The sequence below is a fragment of the Mauremys reevesii genome, linkage group 6 (genome assembly GCF_016161935.1).
Source record: "Mauremys reevesii isolate NIE-2019 linkage group 6, ASM1616193v1, whole genome shotgun sequence".
Taxonomy (NCBI): domain Eukaryota; kingdom Metazoa; phylum Chordata; order Testudines; family Geoemydidae; genus Mauremys; species Mauremys reevesii.
Window position 1 is genome coordinate 89,690,940 of NC_052628.1, and position 17,972 is coordinate 89,708,911.

The 17,972-nt window shown below is 40.8% G+C and overlaps 1 protein-coding gene across 4 annotated transcripts in view; it reads right to left on the reverse strand.

The window, feature by feature from the left end:
* Nucleotides 1-17,972, reverse strand: part of KANK1 (KN motif and ankyrin repeat domains 1) — a 170,328-nt gene that overhangs the window by 7,898 nt on the left and 144,458 nt on the right. For 3 of the 4 annotated variants that reach the window (XM_039544070.1, XM_039544068.1, XM_039544069.1), the window contains 5 exons: nt 9,814-10,032; nt 8,843-8,951; nt 6,792-7,019; nt 3,250-3,337; nt 694-913 (listed from right to left, as the gene is read on the reverse strand). In XM_039544070.1, coding sequence (XP_039400004.1) covers nt 694-913; nt 3,250-3,337; nt 6,792-7,019; nt 8,843-8,951; nt 9,814-10,032 — 864 coding nt within the window. The remainder of the gene's footprint in view (nt 1-693; nt 914-3,249; nt 3,338-6,791; nt 7,020-8,842; nt 8,952-9,813; nt 10,033-17,972) is intronic. The other variant, XM_039544071.1, reaches the window with a different exon arrangement.

A 17,972-nucleotide genomic window follows, 5' to 3' on the forward strand; every position in this document is an offset into this window, starting at 1 on the left:
ACAAATTCTGTTCTGTACCTCACAGAGCGCATGTGAGGTGGGGTGGGGTCTGGCTTACCCTTACGCTATCCACCTTCTGCCGGGGGCCAGCTCTAATTTATAGCAGCCTTACCTGGGCTGTCCACTGCCTGAACTGCAGCCCAAAGCAGTCACTATGGCAACTCTCCCTCCTACCACTCCTTTCTTCCCTCCCCCCCTTACACTGGGCTGCAAAGGGGGCAGCATAGGGCTACATGTGGCAGCCCCACACTGCTCCTCTCCCCTGGCTGCTGCTGCACCTTTACAGTCTCCATTTGCCATCAGGGCCGTGAACAGGTGCTGAGGCGGTGGCCAGGCTCAACCTCTAAGTCAGTGGCTAGATTAGCCATTCAGCAAGTCACTGGCAAAGTCTGGAATCTAACCTAGGAAGCTAGATGCCAATTGCCTAGTCTAACAACTAGACAACACTGCCTTCTCTTCTGCAAGTTAAACAAAAACCATCACCTCTGAAGCAAGTCTGGAATCCCTACTTCCCAGTGCTGTTTTAGTGTGAAATTGCACTGTGCTGTTCTAGAATTAAAATTCTGGAGGAAGCCCAAACCCAGAATTCTGGAGCTGACCGGCGGGATGTTACCTGTGAGGATCACACACAAAAAACCAAACAAACAAACACCACCCACCATCCCAAAATCCCCTCAAAAACAGCCAACCTACTTGCATCCAAAAGCAGCTTTACAATCTCAAAGTTAGAGTGTGACACACTATAATGCAGAGCTGTGTTGCCATTCCCATCTGCCATGTTGATTATGTGTCGGAGGACAGGGGGAGAAAGCTCTTCAAAAGCAGCTATGTAGTCTCCAACCATTGCAGGAACAGCTGACTTTTGACTCGATACACGAAACCACTCATGCTGGATGGTATTTAAACAAAATCTCTGCCAAAAACAAGACAAAAAGATTTTCAGATGGATGCACTATTTATAGTGTTTTCTGGCCCATGAGCTGGCAGTTCAGGAAACCAAGACTTCTTTAGTCACATGTGGGCCGAAAGTATTCAACTCAAACCCAAGAAATAAAAATGAAATCTTCTCCTCCCACAAATCTCCATGTGAAACTTAGAGGTTGTTAATTTCTACCCATCTCACCTAATTTCCAGGGAGCTTGCCTGTCTCTCTGGTGGTACTAAGTTCGACAAATGACTGGCACCAGAATTCATAGGTATCAAGTGCTGACTGATAGGAGCAGGGCTTGGGATGGTAACTCTCTCCTTACACACTTAATAACTAAGTGTATCTATTAGTCTTGTTTTAGGGAAATGTCCCAGACTAACAGCAATGGACAATGAAGTTTTTCAAGTACACAGCTACAGTGCAAGTTTCCCTATATTGCCTCACCAAGGTGTCTTCATTCTAACCTGGAAGGACTCAGATATTTCTCCCTTCCCTCCCTCTCCATTCTCTAGTTCTGGTCTCTCCCCAGCACTGCTCCCTTCAATACAAAGCCTCACAGGCAGGGAAACTTAACTCTCATCAAGAAATCCAGGGGCAATCAATGGTGTATTCACTCAATGTGTTTCTTTAGGCCCTTATGCTGCATCAGTATTTGCTGGTGCTGCCCCTGGCACTTGTGTTAGCAGATCTTGAGACAGAATCAGGGCCAGAGATTGTAAGCGTCTCAAAGGAAGGATAGTGTTTTTCTTTACGTCTTGTTTTATTACCTATGCCATGGCATTATGCTTGATAACATACAACTTTTAGGATGTAAACTGTTAGTACAGTCCCTTTTGTTTATATAACACCTAGCATATTGTGAGCACTACCAAAGAGAAACACTCAAACAATAATTATTAATACAGAATGCCCTTTAGTGTTACAAACAGAAATATTTTCTTACTTTTGAAAGCAGTCTACACCAACATTTCACCAATATGCTGTTTTGTAAATAGCAAATATCAAACTGTGAATAAGGACAATGCTTTCTACATGTGGATGCCTACATTCAGGCACCTCATATTTAGGCATCTAAATAAAAGTGTCCTGCAGCTCCCACTAATGTAACTGGGAGCTAAGAATGCTCAATACCTTGGTAAAAGATCAGACCACTTATTTAGGTGACTAACGTTGGATGCCCAAGTTTGAACATTTTGCACAAGGTTCATTTCTAGCTTGCAGATAAAGAGAACAAGAGCGGATTAGACTGGAATTCTCAACTACAGAGAACCACTTGTGCTTGCAAACAGTTTGAGCATGAAACATAATGCACAAGTTCAGATTACCCTTGCTGGGCAAAAACAATCGTCTGATTATCTCATTATGGACACTTTTAACACCCACTAGGCTTGAAAGTTTGTTCTTTTCACGAAAAACTACCAGAGCAGGCAGGACTAATATAGAGATTAAAACTATATGTCATCCATACATTAACCAACAATGTCAGGCCCAAATCAGAACTAGAAAGACATTAAGTTAGAGACCTTTGGCCTGATTATCAGAGGTGCTGAGCACCTGGAAATCAGGGGCTGCAGTGCTTCCCATCACTGGCAGTCACGCATTTGATAATTGTATCTCACACCTCCTCCAGTTATAAAAGTTGCAGTTGTAAGTACAGAACACAATTTCACATTATATTTACAGCAATCTACATTCATTCATCTTCAGAAAACCCGCACAAAATGCACAAATGGAGGTAATTTCCATATTTAACAAGTGATATTATTTCTTTAAGATAATATTAGCACAGCAACCTCATTCTGCTTGTTTGCACTATATTAAGACTATTTTCACAACTGAGAAAGAAACAGTATGTACGTCTGTGTTTGGAAAGAGGCAGAGCACATTCCACATCAGAACATACTCTGTACTTTTGTAATCAAAAGGAATGCTAACTCCCGAAGCCGTATATTTTCCCACAGGAGTGTGGTTACCAAATCCACATCCAACCTTGCCAGCCACATTAGCACAACACTTTCTAAAATATAAGTGGAATGGACTGATGCAATGAAACTGCCCTTTAATAAGTAATACTATTTTTATGTGCTTGTCTTTTGGATGAGTACATTCCTGGCATGCAGTAGGATGCATGGGCTGGTTGACAAAAGTCTTCTGATGTGAAACCAGAAATGACATTCTGAGACTGTCTAAAGACAGTCTTTATTCGGCCCAACTATGTAATTTACAGTCCCGAAAACAGGAAGTTACCCTGACTTATGCTAAAAGAGACTGAATAAGTGAGAAACATTCAGAGCAGTGACTTTACACTGGACTGGACTTACCATGTCTTTGCTGGCTAAGGCCTTGGGATCATCTAGGTTGTTTTTAAGTAGATTACATGCAGACAACATCTTTTCACTTAATTCATACCTGTGGAGCAAAACCAAAATAAAAAGGCATTTGTAAATTAGTTCCTCTTGATTTAAATGTTTTATCTTGTAACTTTTCAAAAACTTTCAAAGGAGCAAATGGTTCTAGCCCTGCCACAACTGCTGAACTGTGGAATCCATCCTGGCAGCAGTTTTCAGTGTGAAAAGAAGAACAGGCTACACCATTGCACTTCAACCACAGAACAAAAAGTAGGTTTCCCAGATGCCCCAGCAAGATAATTAGTACTAATAAAGTTGAGCAATATTTAACTCCTGAGTTTTAGATGCACTTACCCTTTACATGAAATGCCAATTACATTCTGTACTCTCAGAGGTAACTGTTACCAGCATTAAAAGGAAATCAAACTAACGGGTGAGAAGCAATGTAAGCTCTGGCTTCTTGCCTTTTCTCATTACACCCCATATGCCAGGAGCACCCTTGCTAATCCCTGTTCAACATGTGATTTCACTCTGCTCCTTCAAATCCCTGTTACTTTTCCATCACTGACCTCTTCCCCATCCCTCATGATTGACATGGTTCCCAAACTGCAATATATTTATTTTAAAATGAGAAGAAGAGCTAAAAGATATGAATGTAGCAACTGGAGTTGAACTGCCCAGGTTGCTGATCACATGCCTGTCTGTGGGAAATGGCCTGTTTTCGCATGGTCTGAGAGACCAGCGACAATTTCAAGCAATAGTCTTTTATGAAGCACTAGGGATAGAAGACACGTCCACGGGAAAGTTGGAGGTTTTAGCTTTCCAGTGACATAAAGCAGTTTTTCCTAGCTTTGACACTTCACGTGAAATCTGATGTTAAAAATCACATGGTTATGCTTCTGCACACCTACTGCATCTGTGCTTGTAGGACAGCACCTGGGGCTCTGACCTAGACAGTCCAATCTGGTTAAAAATAAAAGGCTTATCTCATACTCTTCACCACTGTAACCTTCTTCCCTCTCCATTCACCATTTATCATCCCTTGCTACGTATTAAATCGAAATTTAAATGCAAGTTCCTTGCGGAATAGACCTGTCATTTTTATTTTGTCTCAAATGTCAGACCCACCTATGGCACTGTATAAATAAAACAGAGAAGACTTTAAAAGTTACCGCCTAAACACGTTTATTAATAACCCTTAACTATTTAGTAGTGGTGCATACTTGTTATTTAGCAGTAGATAAATACAAATATGTTTTGCTATTAAGTTTTATCCCCATTGAAATACCACAGCTGAATAACTATTATCTAAAGGGCTTGTCTACATGGAACAGCAACGCAGCCTATGGGATTATGTGATTTCTGAAGTGCGTAAATGTGTTACTTACTAATGGGTCCATGTAGACTCTGCTAGTGAGCACTAAAAGTTCCCTACTGTGCTTCAATGTAGTGTTGTTTGAAACTGCACTATATTACAGTGCACTAGGGCAGCGGTACCCAACTTTTTTGGCACCAGGGACCGGTTTCGTAGAAAAAAAAAATTCCGCGGACCTGTGGGATGGTTTTGGGACGATTCAAGCACATTACATTTATTTTTGTACTTTTATTTCTATTATTATTGTAATATATAATGAAATAATTATACAACTGACCATAATGCAGAATTAGTGGGAGCCCTGCCCCCTATCTGACGCCCACCCACTTCCTGCCCCCCCGATTGCCTGCCCCCCTCAGAATCCCTGACCCATCCTGCTCCTTGTCCCCTCACCATCCCCCAGAGACCCCCACCACCCTGGGACCCCACCCCTGCTCCCTGTCCCCTGACTGCCCCAACCCCTATCCCCCCCCCCCCCGCTGAGTCCTGACAGACCCCCCCCGGAACACCCACAATCCAACCCCCCCCCCATTCCCTGCCCCCGACCGCCCCCTCTCTGTGCCCTGACTGTCCCCAGGACTCCCTGCCCCTTAGCCAACCCCCCTGGCCCCAGCCTCTTACCCCCGGCTCCCTCCTCACCCGCAGCCTCAGCGCCTCGCCCGACAGCTGCGACGTGCCTCCGGCGGGGCCTGAGCTCCGTCCCGCTCCGAGCTGCGTGGTGAGGGGGCGGGGCTGGGAGCTCCACACCGAGCGGAGGCAGCTGAGCTCAGCCCGGAGCTCGCAGCCCCGCCCCCTCACCACGTGGCTCTGAGGGGGCGGGACTCAGGGGCCCCGCTGGAGACACGCCGCTTGATGTGCTAGGGGTCGGTTCGCGGCCCGGTTCCTAACAGGCCCGGGGGTTGGGGACCCCTGCACTAGGGTACTTCTAGAGCACACCAGCAGGGTCTGCACAGACCAATTAATGCACAACACACTAGAATGCTTTAGGAATCACAGCCCCATAGGACACATGTCTACATGGAGCAGCAGTGGCCATTATGACGCCACATTTATTTTTACAAGTAAGTGCACTCTTAGCATTTTACATTTTAGCAAACCTTATGTGTTAAATGGGTATTTTATCTTGGTTCAGATTTAAGACCCCTCTCTCTATTCTTACAGTACTTGTTATGTAGCAGGCAGCAACCCACAACACAGTACTATCTGCCACCTATGTAAAGGGTAAGTATTGCCTGTCCAATGCTATCTTTCCTAGCTCATCACTAGGCAACCTTATTAAAAAGAAGCTTGGTAGTGGTATGCTGTATAATGCATGATGGAAACTTTAATTTACATGGTCTGGGACTTGATCCACCTGACACAACACACCCCGCCAATGCATCATCATGGCAGCTGAAATCAGCTGAGGCATTTCTGATGACAGGCCCCAAGTTCAAGACTAGTATGGATGAGTGGTAAGTGTTCAGTCTGTTGACCTGCAGGGCCTGGTGCAAGATTCATCTGTTTGCTCTGGCTTTTTTCTGATGAGGTGGTTAGGAAAGTGTTATCCTTTTTTGTTTTTAAAAATGAGTGCCATGGGTTATCAGGGGATGGCCTGTACTGGCTATAAATAACCGGGACCTAGTTATAAACGGACTATTTTAAATTGGACATGGGGCAAGCATGTATATTACAAGAACATAGTCAATTAAAAACAATAAAAGTGGCAAGAAACCATAATCCTCTGATATGTTCTTACTATTCACAGAGAATCCTTTTACTGTAACAATCCCTCTCTTCTGGGATTACCATCCCTGGCTACATTTTTAACAAGCATATGCAGATAAATCAGGGAGAAGTTTAGTATTTACATATTGGGATCCTGCTGAGTATAGTATTCAAAGAGTTGAATGGAGAACAGCAAAGAATACACTATCAGGAAGAGGCGTACTCAAAACAAGCCTAAAATTACAGTTTTTAAAGGATAGTCTCCATTGACCTAGTGACACAGGAAGTGGGTAGCATGCCAGTAAGAGTCTAGTTTTGTGCTTTCCAGAACACAGTAATTAGCAATGATGAGGATATGCTACTGAAAATAAAAAGGCCTGCTCTATGCAGCTCTAGCGCCATATTATATATTAAACAGGGAAATATACCACACCTCTCTCTGATTTCAACCTTTTCAGGATCACTCTCTTGAGCCTGCACCTCTTCATTCACCCCAACACACCCAACATCTTCAGCATTAAGCTCATGATGTCCTCCTTCCATCTTATGCCGGCTGCGCCTCTCCTCCTGGTGGGAATACTCATTGCCTTCACACTCATCATCTGACTCTGAGGAAGAACTCTCTTCTGAACTAGACTCGTCACTCGATGTGGTTTCATACCTTGATGGCAATTGAGAGGTGTAGAAATATTCCATGAAAGATTTCATTCAGTGACATTCGATATTTGACCAATGCCAGATTAAACTAATACTTTGCACATATATATTACTATCCATTGCTATCCAAAGAACCTCAAAGCCTTTTACAAGTATTAATCAAACATCAAGACCACTCTGAGATAAAGATCATCCCCATTTTACATAGATGGGGGAATGCAGATGCAAAGAAATTAAGAGGCTTGACAAAAGGTTGCACAGTAAGCCCTCAATTCAGGAAAGCAATTAAGCACATGCTTAACTTTAATTATGTGCTTATGTCCCATGACACATTCTTAGTGTTTTGTTGAAAAGATATGCTCTTGTGCACTGGGGCCTTAGCTTCAGACCTGAAATAGCAATTAAATAGGACAACAGCCAGTGAGACAATTTCTGAAGATAATTCTAATCATACACAGAAAAATTGAAACAACAGAAAAATGTTAGTAAGACATCCAATATTAGATTACTGGGTAATTCTTCATTAACTCAAGAGAATGAGGCAGCTGATTAGATTTGATCATTAAATTCTTTGATAGTCAAAAATGAGGATAAAAATCTTCCAAATAATTTTAGAATACTTATTTAAGAGTTAATGCCTAAATAAATCTCTGCTAAACCATATTTTCTCTCTGACACTTTGACCATTACATTCACATTGTCCCATGACTGAGACTGTGTAATGCAACTGGTAGGGGGGAAAAGAGAGAAACATCCCTTTTATCTGTAGAAACCTTCTTACAACCCTAAATATTACCTGAGCCGCTCAAGGGAAAGACAAACTCCTGTTTAGAGGGGAATTTGTTGCCTTGGGCTTCCATCCTTTTCCCTGCCAAGCTAATGTTATCTATGATCAGAAGCAATTCCCCCCCATACACCTTTTTTTGTTTGCTATGATGATGGGAAAACTTTTGTCTTTTTAGATTAAAAATAATGGGGGGTTAGACCATTTTGAAACTGATTCTAATGAATTACCTGCTTTCTACTGAGTTTTTAAAGAACACATGTGATCCTCAGTGATTGTTTACATGTACATCCTCACATCTGCAGAAATAGGTGAAATCTCAGCCCCACTGCAGTCAATGACAAAACTGTAACTACAACTACAATAGTAAGTAATTGTTTAATGTGTAGGTAAGATGTTCAGGCTTTACTTTTCAATTACCTTTTAAAGTCTTTGGCTTTTTCTTTAACAACAAAGCATTTAAAAAAGACAATGATGTGGCTATCTGAAAGTTCCTTCTTTAGCTGATAATTTGATGTAACATTCTGAAATTGATAACATTTTAAAACAAAGATTTTTAAGCTAAAATTTGTTTTTCACTACTTATGTTTACTTTAGTCTATTTCACTTCTTGATCTCATACAGATAGCATAATACTGCAATATTTTGATTGTCCACTCTTTATTAAAACCGTATGTGTTGAAAAACAATTCTAGTGAAATTAGAAGTGTTCCCATGGGTCTGTGTCTGTTTGTTTGGTAGTAAGTTTTGTAAAAGCTTATATATACAAAAACTTAGATTTGGGACCATGTGTGACATGGTAGCTTCCATAAAAACAAAAACAAAACAAGGCACAGCAATGAAAGGTCTCAGTAAAATCATCCCAGACAAAAATTTCATTTCTCTCCCCCTCTAATTCATGCCCTTCAAGATTGCTCTCTCAAAATTCTGAGAGAATTGCTGCACCACTATGTATACTTCCCTTGTTTTGTCCTGGGAAAAGGAAGAAAAGTGTTTTGATAAATTGAATAGTCAGATATTTTTAAAGACAGGATTCCTCTTACCCTCCATTTATACCAACAAATTGCAGATTCTTCTTTGCACCATTCAAATCCTTTTCCCCATCCCTTTTCTTCATGATGGACTTCAGTGTACTTTCATTATTTGCACATACTGTTGGAGAGAGTGTCAAATGCATGCATCAGTACAAGTTTTGCACCACCTTTGGGTGTAACTGCTTGTTTTAGATCATCTTAAAACAAACAGCTCTTTATTTAACCTGTAGATTTAAGGTGGATTTGTCTTATTTCTTCTATATACAGAGTCACTGGCACATTAAAGTTACAAACAAACTATTGTTGTTTGTGTGCAGGAAACACAAACACAAAAAGCTACCCATAAAATCAGGTCCAGAAGCAGAAAACTGAGAGATAAGGTTATCTAAGGGGGTGTTTTAGTTTGCTTGATGGCAACCTGGAGACAGATACACTTTTACTGTTTTGTTGCTGGTGTCAATTTTCAGACCATTGAAACGGGTTCAGTTAGTCTGTCAAGAAAATCCTAATTCTTGGTGTCAAATGACAAGTATTTGAGTGCCAACACTGAAGTTGCCAATTTGTTGGAAGAGAAGGCTAGATATTTTTATAACATCTATGCACAGGAAACATGTCTGACAAATACTCATTTAACTGGGGAGTGGGCAAGGTTTATTTAGATTGGTGAATTTAACTTTAAATATTCATTGAAGTAAGTCAACTTATTAAACACACTACAATTACAAAATATCTATGTACCAGGCATTAAAGGGTAGCAAATGTTAAGCCACATTTATCTCTTATTAGATTTTGTCTGATAAATCATTAACAAACTGTACTGAACCATTTTACATTACACTGTAACCTACCATTTAAAAATTAAATATCGACGGGACATGATAGCACTCACAATGTCCCTCCCCTTCACTTCTGTTTCTTCTGGAAGTATTCCTCCTACCTCTATACAGCATTAACAGAGCTATGTCTCTGCAGATAGTTACCATAGAGGCCAGAGGCAAGCTGGTCATCTGTTAGATTAATCGGAGGTATTGCATTGTCTTGAGAAGACAAGGATTTCTCTCCCCATCCTCTTTCTACTGTGGCAATCATCTTCTCCTCTTGGATGGTCCCAGCCTCCTGTTCAAATGTCAATGTCCGGGAGCTAGAAGTCAAGCATGCACTAGCAAGCTGACCATGTGGGAAGTACTCCAGATTAGCATCTGTTAGCAAAGAGGGTGGACATTATTAGTACTGAGAAGTCAAACCAAAATTACCGCTTAGTACCAGTAGGAAAGTATCATGCTGCACCACTGAATAAATTGTACACTATATTGCTCAGTTATAAAAATCCATTAAAAAAAGAGTATGGTGATTTTCACAAGTTTAAAAATTAATCGGTTTTATGGATTTTTTTCCTCTTTCAAAGTACACAATAAAAAGACAACTACTGAGATGCAGGCAGTAAAGGGCCATCATCCAGGCAAGCGTTTCCGGGGGTATGCATGCTCATGCCCCTTTTTCCTTCCATAAACCCTGGATTTACTCCATTCCTGGATTCTATTCCTTACTTCCAGGATTTCTCTCTCAGCCTAAGCTTCTGTCAGGTTGTAATCCCTGACCCCCAGATCTGTGGCAATAACTACCACAGCTGCTCCTTTGCCAGGGCTCTCAGCATCATGCTCTGAAGTCTGCTCCTACGTGATTAGGGTCTTATCTGAAAGTAATTTTTACAGGGAATGACCTTGTCCATGAAAGCAATTCAGAAGTTAAATTTCCATATTTCTCAGGCTTCCAGTAATCCTGATAGTTCTGTACCTTGTCTAGTTATCCAGGTACTACAGCCTTTTTCCACCTGCCAAATTTATTTGCAGCATTTTCTGGACAGTGCAATTATAACCACCACTTTAGGCTCTGGTGAGATGGTTCAAGTCAAATTACCACAAATGTCCAGAAGTTTAATAGGCCTAGAGAAAAAGTGTATCTGGCATGACTCCATTTCTCCTCTCAGGTTAACAGGGTAAGTCCCTATGTTATTTTTCTCTTTTACAGTCTGGAACCTCTCATGTACCACTCTGCAGTCTAAACATGGAATCCACCGTAGTGTGATGGGGCTGGAAAGGCTGCACCACCAAAACATGCTCCATTTGCAGTGGTGCTGTTTTTTCCCCATATATCTCCACTTAAGTAAACTGTTCAGCAATGCAAAGGAGAGGATGTGTTTTTATCTATTCTAACACCACCATCTCTTCACCGGGAAAGCAGTGGATCTATTCCTTCCCCATTATAAAGAATTTTTGCCTTCAGCAATTAAACAGGGTTTCTGAAATGCACTAGTCCAAGGACTAAAGTGTACCAGTAAGAGTGAAAAATACCTGTCCTTCCATACACCCAAAGTTCATTTCCCCATGAAGCCTGCATTTATATGAGAGAGCTGTACTGTTTATGATATTACATTTAACTGTTGCGTAGTGTCAATCGACTTTCTATTAGTCAGCTTTAAAATATACCTGACTACATTTCCTTCCCTGTGTTGTCTTTCCTCCTTGGCTTCACTCCACTTTTTCCTTTTCCTATAATAGAATATGATGTTTGTACAGCCCCTAGTGTAATGGGCTCCTAGGCAGCATGATACTAATAATAATAGTGAAATATCACTTTGTGGCCGTTTCTTCTCTTGTTTTCTGCTCACTGTCCTACCTCAGGGTCTCCTAGCTCCTTTGAAGTCTCTGCTACTCTAACCTCTCAATCAGCCCCCGTTTTTGAGTCATGAAAATATCTGCAGATTAAAGAATCTGGCATAGCTCCAGTTTATACATAGTTCATACTTGGAAGAATGCTTTGCTACCATAAGGTCTAGAAAGTTATATTTTATTTTTCAATCCCACATTAATAAAAATGAATAATAACCATGCACATGCAAGGTGCCAGTTTGGTTGAAATAGCAATACAAGCTGAATTAAATGCTAGGAGAGGATTCAAACAATCTGATGGCCCCAGGTGCAGGGAATTAACACTCCAGAAATGTTCTGCACACACCAACTGAAATGGTCCTCCTTACAAACAAAATCAAACCTTCTGCATAAACTCCTTTCGTATCCCAAATTTTCACTGTATGACCTCAACAATTAATGTAACACAGGGCATTTCCTGGTGTTCAGTGACTGGCTGGGTTAACATCACTTCTCATTGGCTGGTCCTGATGACCTTAGAAGTGGCTAGCAGAAAAACACCCAATTGTTTTGCTACTAAACTCCCCTCCCCTCAAAACTAACACAAAAACTGTATCCAATCCCATGGCTGAAAAAACAATCACACCTCCACACACCCCTCCTCACCCCTTTGGAGTAGTGAAAGTTCCAGCGCATGTGTAACAAATAGGATTTTAAATGACTTAGGTGTTTGCATTAATTCCTGAAGAGGTTGTTTTAGGAACACTTTTTATTTGGGCAGATGCTCCATGAACTGATAATGCATCACATGAGTGGTTAGTGAGTGGTTTGTGAAGTGAGTGGTTTATGAGCTTAATAGAAAGTCAGAGAAGTGTGTGCGCGGCAAGATGGGTTACAACATATAACCTCAGCACAGACTGGATCATGGACTGTCAGCTTTTCAGAAAGAATGTGTGAGATATATAGTATACAGCCCCCCACTTCTTCTTCTGATCCTCTCTTCTCCCAACCCCGTCTCTCTCCTCACTGCACTGATAGACAGGGGCTACTGGAGGGACCATGAGAGATGCATAGTTTTGAACAGTTTCATCTGGATGTGCTGTAGCACTTCATTTCAGTGTAGTATCAAGTCGCTGAAAAAAGATTGGAAACCTTTGTCTTCTTTACAATAAAATATTGTTACATTTCCTACTCTGCTGCATGCCGTGCTAACCAGCAGGGCCAGGCCAGGCCAAATAGGGGTGTTTGTCATGGAGCAGGAGAGGAACCATGGCCCACAATCCCATACTGAACTCAGATGCTGCAGCAGGACTTGGGATCCATAGCACAGTAAGGCCTGGTCTATACTAAGGGGGGGGTGTCGAACTAAGGTACGCAAGTTCAGCTACGCGAATAGCGTAGCTGAACTTGAACTACCTTAGTTCAAAGTACTCACCCGTCCAGACGCCGCGGGATCGAAGTCTACGGTTCCCCTGTCGACTCCGCCACCGCCGTTCGCGGTGGTGGAGTTCCGGAGTCGACGGGAGCGCGTTCGGAGTTCGAACTATCGCGTCTAGATTCGACGCGATAGTTCTAACTCCGAGAAGTCGAACGCTACGCGTCGACCTGGCAGGTAAGTATAGACATACCCTAAGAAAATGTGTGTGATTTTGATCCCACTATGTGTAGGATTCAAAATGGCTGCTGGGGCTGTTGCAGGAAGTTTGCTGGTCCTGGTTTGAGACGGCTGGAAGCTGGGTGTGGGTGGCCTGGCTACTCCTCCCCCACACAGTGCTCAACTCCAGAGGCTGGGAAGATCTGCTTCAAGGAGACTATGGAGCCAGATCCACAGCTTTTTGGCGTGTCTCTTCCCCTGCCCTGGAACGTAGTGCTGTGTGGGTAGGGATGGGGATGGGGCAGCAGGAACAGGAAGGAGGGAGAAAGGGGAAGAAAAAGTTGGTCTTTGCCTCCACTTCCAGAATTTCTCTCCTCCCCATCCCACAAACAAAACAAAACCATCACTGATACAACAAAACCCAAAAGGCTTCCCCCACATTTCTCACAGGTGAGAAATACTGCTACTTGAAGAAGCTAGAAGAATCCTAGTCAACCTCCAGCACTTTAAAAGGAGGAATATGAAAGCATTTGAGAGTGAGCAGGTGAAAATAAATGTTCAGCGGTCACCCAGAAAATGCAGGCAAGTTGGCAGGCCTATGCCCAGTAGAAGCGGTGTTAGAAAAGCTACTGTCTGAGACAAGTTTAAGTTTTAATTTTTTTGCCCTTCCGTGGCTCAGTGCAGCAGCAACCCCATTCTTGCCATTGATTGTTCTATCTTAAGTTATTCAAGGAAGCAGAGGGGTTAAAACATGCTTTATTGCACCAGTAATCTGTCACTTGCTGCATCGGTGTTGGGATCACCTCATAGTGACTTGCATTATACTGTCGAGGGGACAACAAATAAAAATGGGTGTTAAGTGTGTGATTTTTCTCAGCCACTGACATTCAAATGTGTTTGGTATATTGATATTTTTGTTTGTTTATTATTGTGGCACTGATGTCACATTCAACATGAGGTTCCAAAGGGTTGATATTGCTAGTTAATCACATCAAATGGCCACCACTCACACTCCAGGAATTTTTAAATCCACTTTGGAATCTAGGGTGGGATTTTCATAAGTGCCTAAATGATTTAGCAGAACAAGTCCCTTTGATATTTAATGGGATTTGGAAGTTTTTGAAATTCTCACATCTAATCTGTTGCAAGTACAGCTTTCAGAACAGTTAAGTCACACTAACGAAGACTATTAGGCCTGATTCTGCTCTCACACCACTCCTGTAAATCAGAATTAGCTTCAATGAAGTCAGTGGAATTAAACCAGCATAACTGATTAGAAGCAAGTTTTTTTCTGGAGTTTTCTGGAATTCCATCTAAAAAAGGACAAGCTAATTGGTCTATTCATTGACTGCAATGTGGATTTTGTTTTTTAACCTATCTGCGCAGATACTTTATGGCCCTCATCATCACACTATCTGAGCAAAAGTATCTATTTGAACACGGTTTCACACTGTGAACTATTAACATTAAAAACAGAGTTCATGGGTTTTTTTGAGTGTCGTATTATGTGAAGGAAATATTTCCCTTATATACTAGATACATGATCTGTAACATACAAACACAGCTACAACTCTCACTGAGCTCACTAGAATCTGAGTGCGCTCAACATTTTGCAGGATGTGGTCCAAAGTTTCCTTAGGAAGATTTTTTACTTTATCCATTATCCATTTGTTCTACGCTTCATATTAGAACACTTAATGACACTGAAAATATTTTACTAAGGTAAATAAAATGCTGTGCTAAAGAGATGTTTAAGCACAAAATGTATCTAAGCTCACACTGAGAAAAACTTGTGCCTTAAAATATTGTTCTTCAATCAGAAAGTTATCTGTATTAAAGTGGTTACTTTATTTAAAAAGGGACACCATTGTTCATTCCCGGTTCATCCTCTCTATGTTTATTCATTTTGCAGGGCTCAAATTAAGATGGGCAACAAGTTCTGATCAAGTTTCAACTATAACATAAGTTAAAGATGAAGATGACCTACCAAACAGCACCTTAGAAGAAAGCCAGACTTCAGAACAGAAGGCATTCTTGTTTAAAAACTTCAACGGACAGAAACCTAACTACTGTACTGGTCATGAAGTTACTGCAGCTCTAATGCCAACGCTAAACAGGTCAGCCAGTTTCTTAGAAGAATATGTTATAATGACAATGCTTTTGTCTAGAAAGTGCTCACAGGTCACAGGTGTGGGTCCTTTTTCTGAAGTTTCCAATTTAATCAAATGGGAACTCGCTTGTGACACAGACTTGGCCCAGGTCTACACTAGCGGGGGGTCAACCTAAGATAAGCAACTCCAGCTACACGAATAGCGTAGCTGAAGTCGGCATATCTTAGGTTGACTTACCTGGCTGTGATGAGGACTGTGGCGAGTCGACCGCTGCTGCTCCCCCCTTGACTCTGTTTCCACCTCTTGCGAGCTGGAGTTCCGGAGTCGACGGGGAGCGCGATCAGGGATTGATTTTATCGCGTCTACACTAGACGCGATAAACGACCCCTGATAGATCGATCACTACCTGCCAATCCAGCGGGTAGTGAAGACCTGCCCTTGTTTAGTTGACAAAATTGGAAAGGGAAAGCCATTGGTATTCTTGTGCACGTTTGCTTTGAAAAGTGAGACTCTAGGGTTGGTATGTTGGGTTCTATATTTACTGGCTGGCAGTGAGTTACATGGCAAATGTTCAGAGTTGACTTTATGCCTCCCTTCCAAACTACCAGACCTTCAAACTCAACCTGGGATCTGAGAGTCAAGCTGGATTCTTTCCATCTTGCACATTATCACCAATAATACAGGTTCTAGAGATCAAAGTATGCCCTTAATGACACACCACAGCTGATAATGGATTTGCACAGGTGTAGCTGATTGGAACTAGATGAACAAGTCTGTTGTTGATGCGCAAGGAGGAACAGAACCCAACTCACCTCTCAGCAATGTTGACTGTGGAAGGCAATAAGAATAAGCATTAGTAACTCTAGTCCCTTTTCAGAGTAAAGCTGCACTTTAAGAGGTTATTCATTGTATCACTCATGTCAGAGCATTGGAGGAATTTTCATCATTTCTTTATTGTCTCATGAATACACTGGAGATACAGTTTAGCTTCACAAGACTGATTGTTGTTTTATTAAAAAAAAAGCAACACACTTTTAAACCATTACCCACTTCCAGATAAGAGTATGAGTCAAACCAAAAAGCCAAGCATGATGAATTTATATTGTTAGCATACTAGGCCAAATGTAGCTCAGGCACAAGCAGCTACAAGGGGAGACGCATCCTTTTACAGGGTTGAATTTGGCTCAAGTTTAGACAATGATCTCCTAGTTCTAATTTTGTTTTAACTCTGGTCCCTCTATTTTAAGAGGCTACTTTCCATGATCAGACCAGTTAATGAGACTGGTACATAGAAACTAGAAGAAAATGCAGGTCACTTGAAGTGAAGATGCTGGAACATAAAATAAGCAGCTGATCAGCTTATATAAGAAAGATTTTCTTCATTAAAAAATGGGTGAAGTCAGGTTAAAGTCACTATTAATGCTGCTGCTGAATATCAAATCAAAGTATCATTTGATGCTGTGCATGGCAGAAAAGGTCATTCCAAAACTCTCTTTTCTCTGCCTTAGGAGAATTGACCAGTTAGGTTGAAGCTTTACTGTAGCTAAACTGAACCTGTATTTTCTTGGAAAATGGGAATCTATCCAGATTAGATATTTATAAATGTGCTCGTTACCATAGGAGCTGAACTCTAAGTAAATTAATTGCCCTGAACATCATGTGTCATGGTGAAGTGGGGGAACTGAGGGATTTACCAAATTCACTCTAATAGACAGTACTGCTCAGCAAGTTCAGATATCGTATACAATTTATATACAGATTTTTGACAGGAAGAATTATTTACAACAGAAGCAATTTTTTAAAGTTAACACACAACTAGATTTAAAGTTGATGATGATCTCTTAACCCAATTACACAACAGTTAAAATTATCAGAGACAAATTCAAAACCTATGCAAAGATGTAGCATGTAATTCTGACCAGGAATGTGATTGATCACATTAATAAAGACTTTATTCTATGCTCTCAGTGCTAAAGATAATAGCATTACAAGCTCAAACAAATTTTTTCCTAAATATTTTTGGCAAGAATGTGAAATATAAAGCCTAGTAAAAATGCCTTTATTAGAAGATGATCCACCACTCCACCTGTGCCTAGATAGTTTCTAGGTTCTTCAGACTAAATGTCTGATATCATATATTAAAAATGAGGGATAGAGTGGCAGATTAACAGTTTGTTAAAATTCTGGTTGACATTTTTAAGTGCCATTTTAATGCCTGTTGGATATTCTTATTATAGTACCATTACCTTTACGAAGTCCTATGTATAATGTGTACACTAGAAAGATAATAGTGTAAATAAAATATTATGGTGTATGGATATAGATAGGATATAGTATATTTTCTTTATCCCAACGTAAATGTTGCCTACTGCTGTACTGTAGTAAATTAAAAGTTTTAATAGATGGGTCCAATGAATGCATAAGAGGCAAAATACTAGAATTACTCAGCTGTCTTTACAAAACTACAAGAAGAAATTTATTTAAGATAGTAAATAAGCTGTAAAAGCTTCATTTAACAGTGTACTAGATAATCACTATTAAATAGACTTTTTATTATAGAGATTTTTCCTATTCACTATCTCTGATACAGATATTCAAGTATATATGGACAACTTTCCTATCTTTCTAGTAGTCTGTTTATTTTTACTATTTCACTGTGGGAAGAGTGCATTGTGCAGAAGTTATTGTTGGTTGGTGATCTCATAACAATCTCTAAGAAGCCAACGATTATGAATTGACTAGAACATAGTTCACAGACATACGTTATTAGAAAAAATATCTAGTTA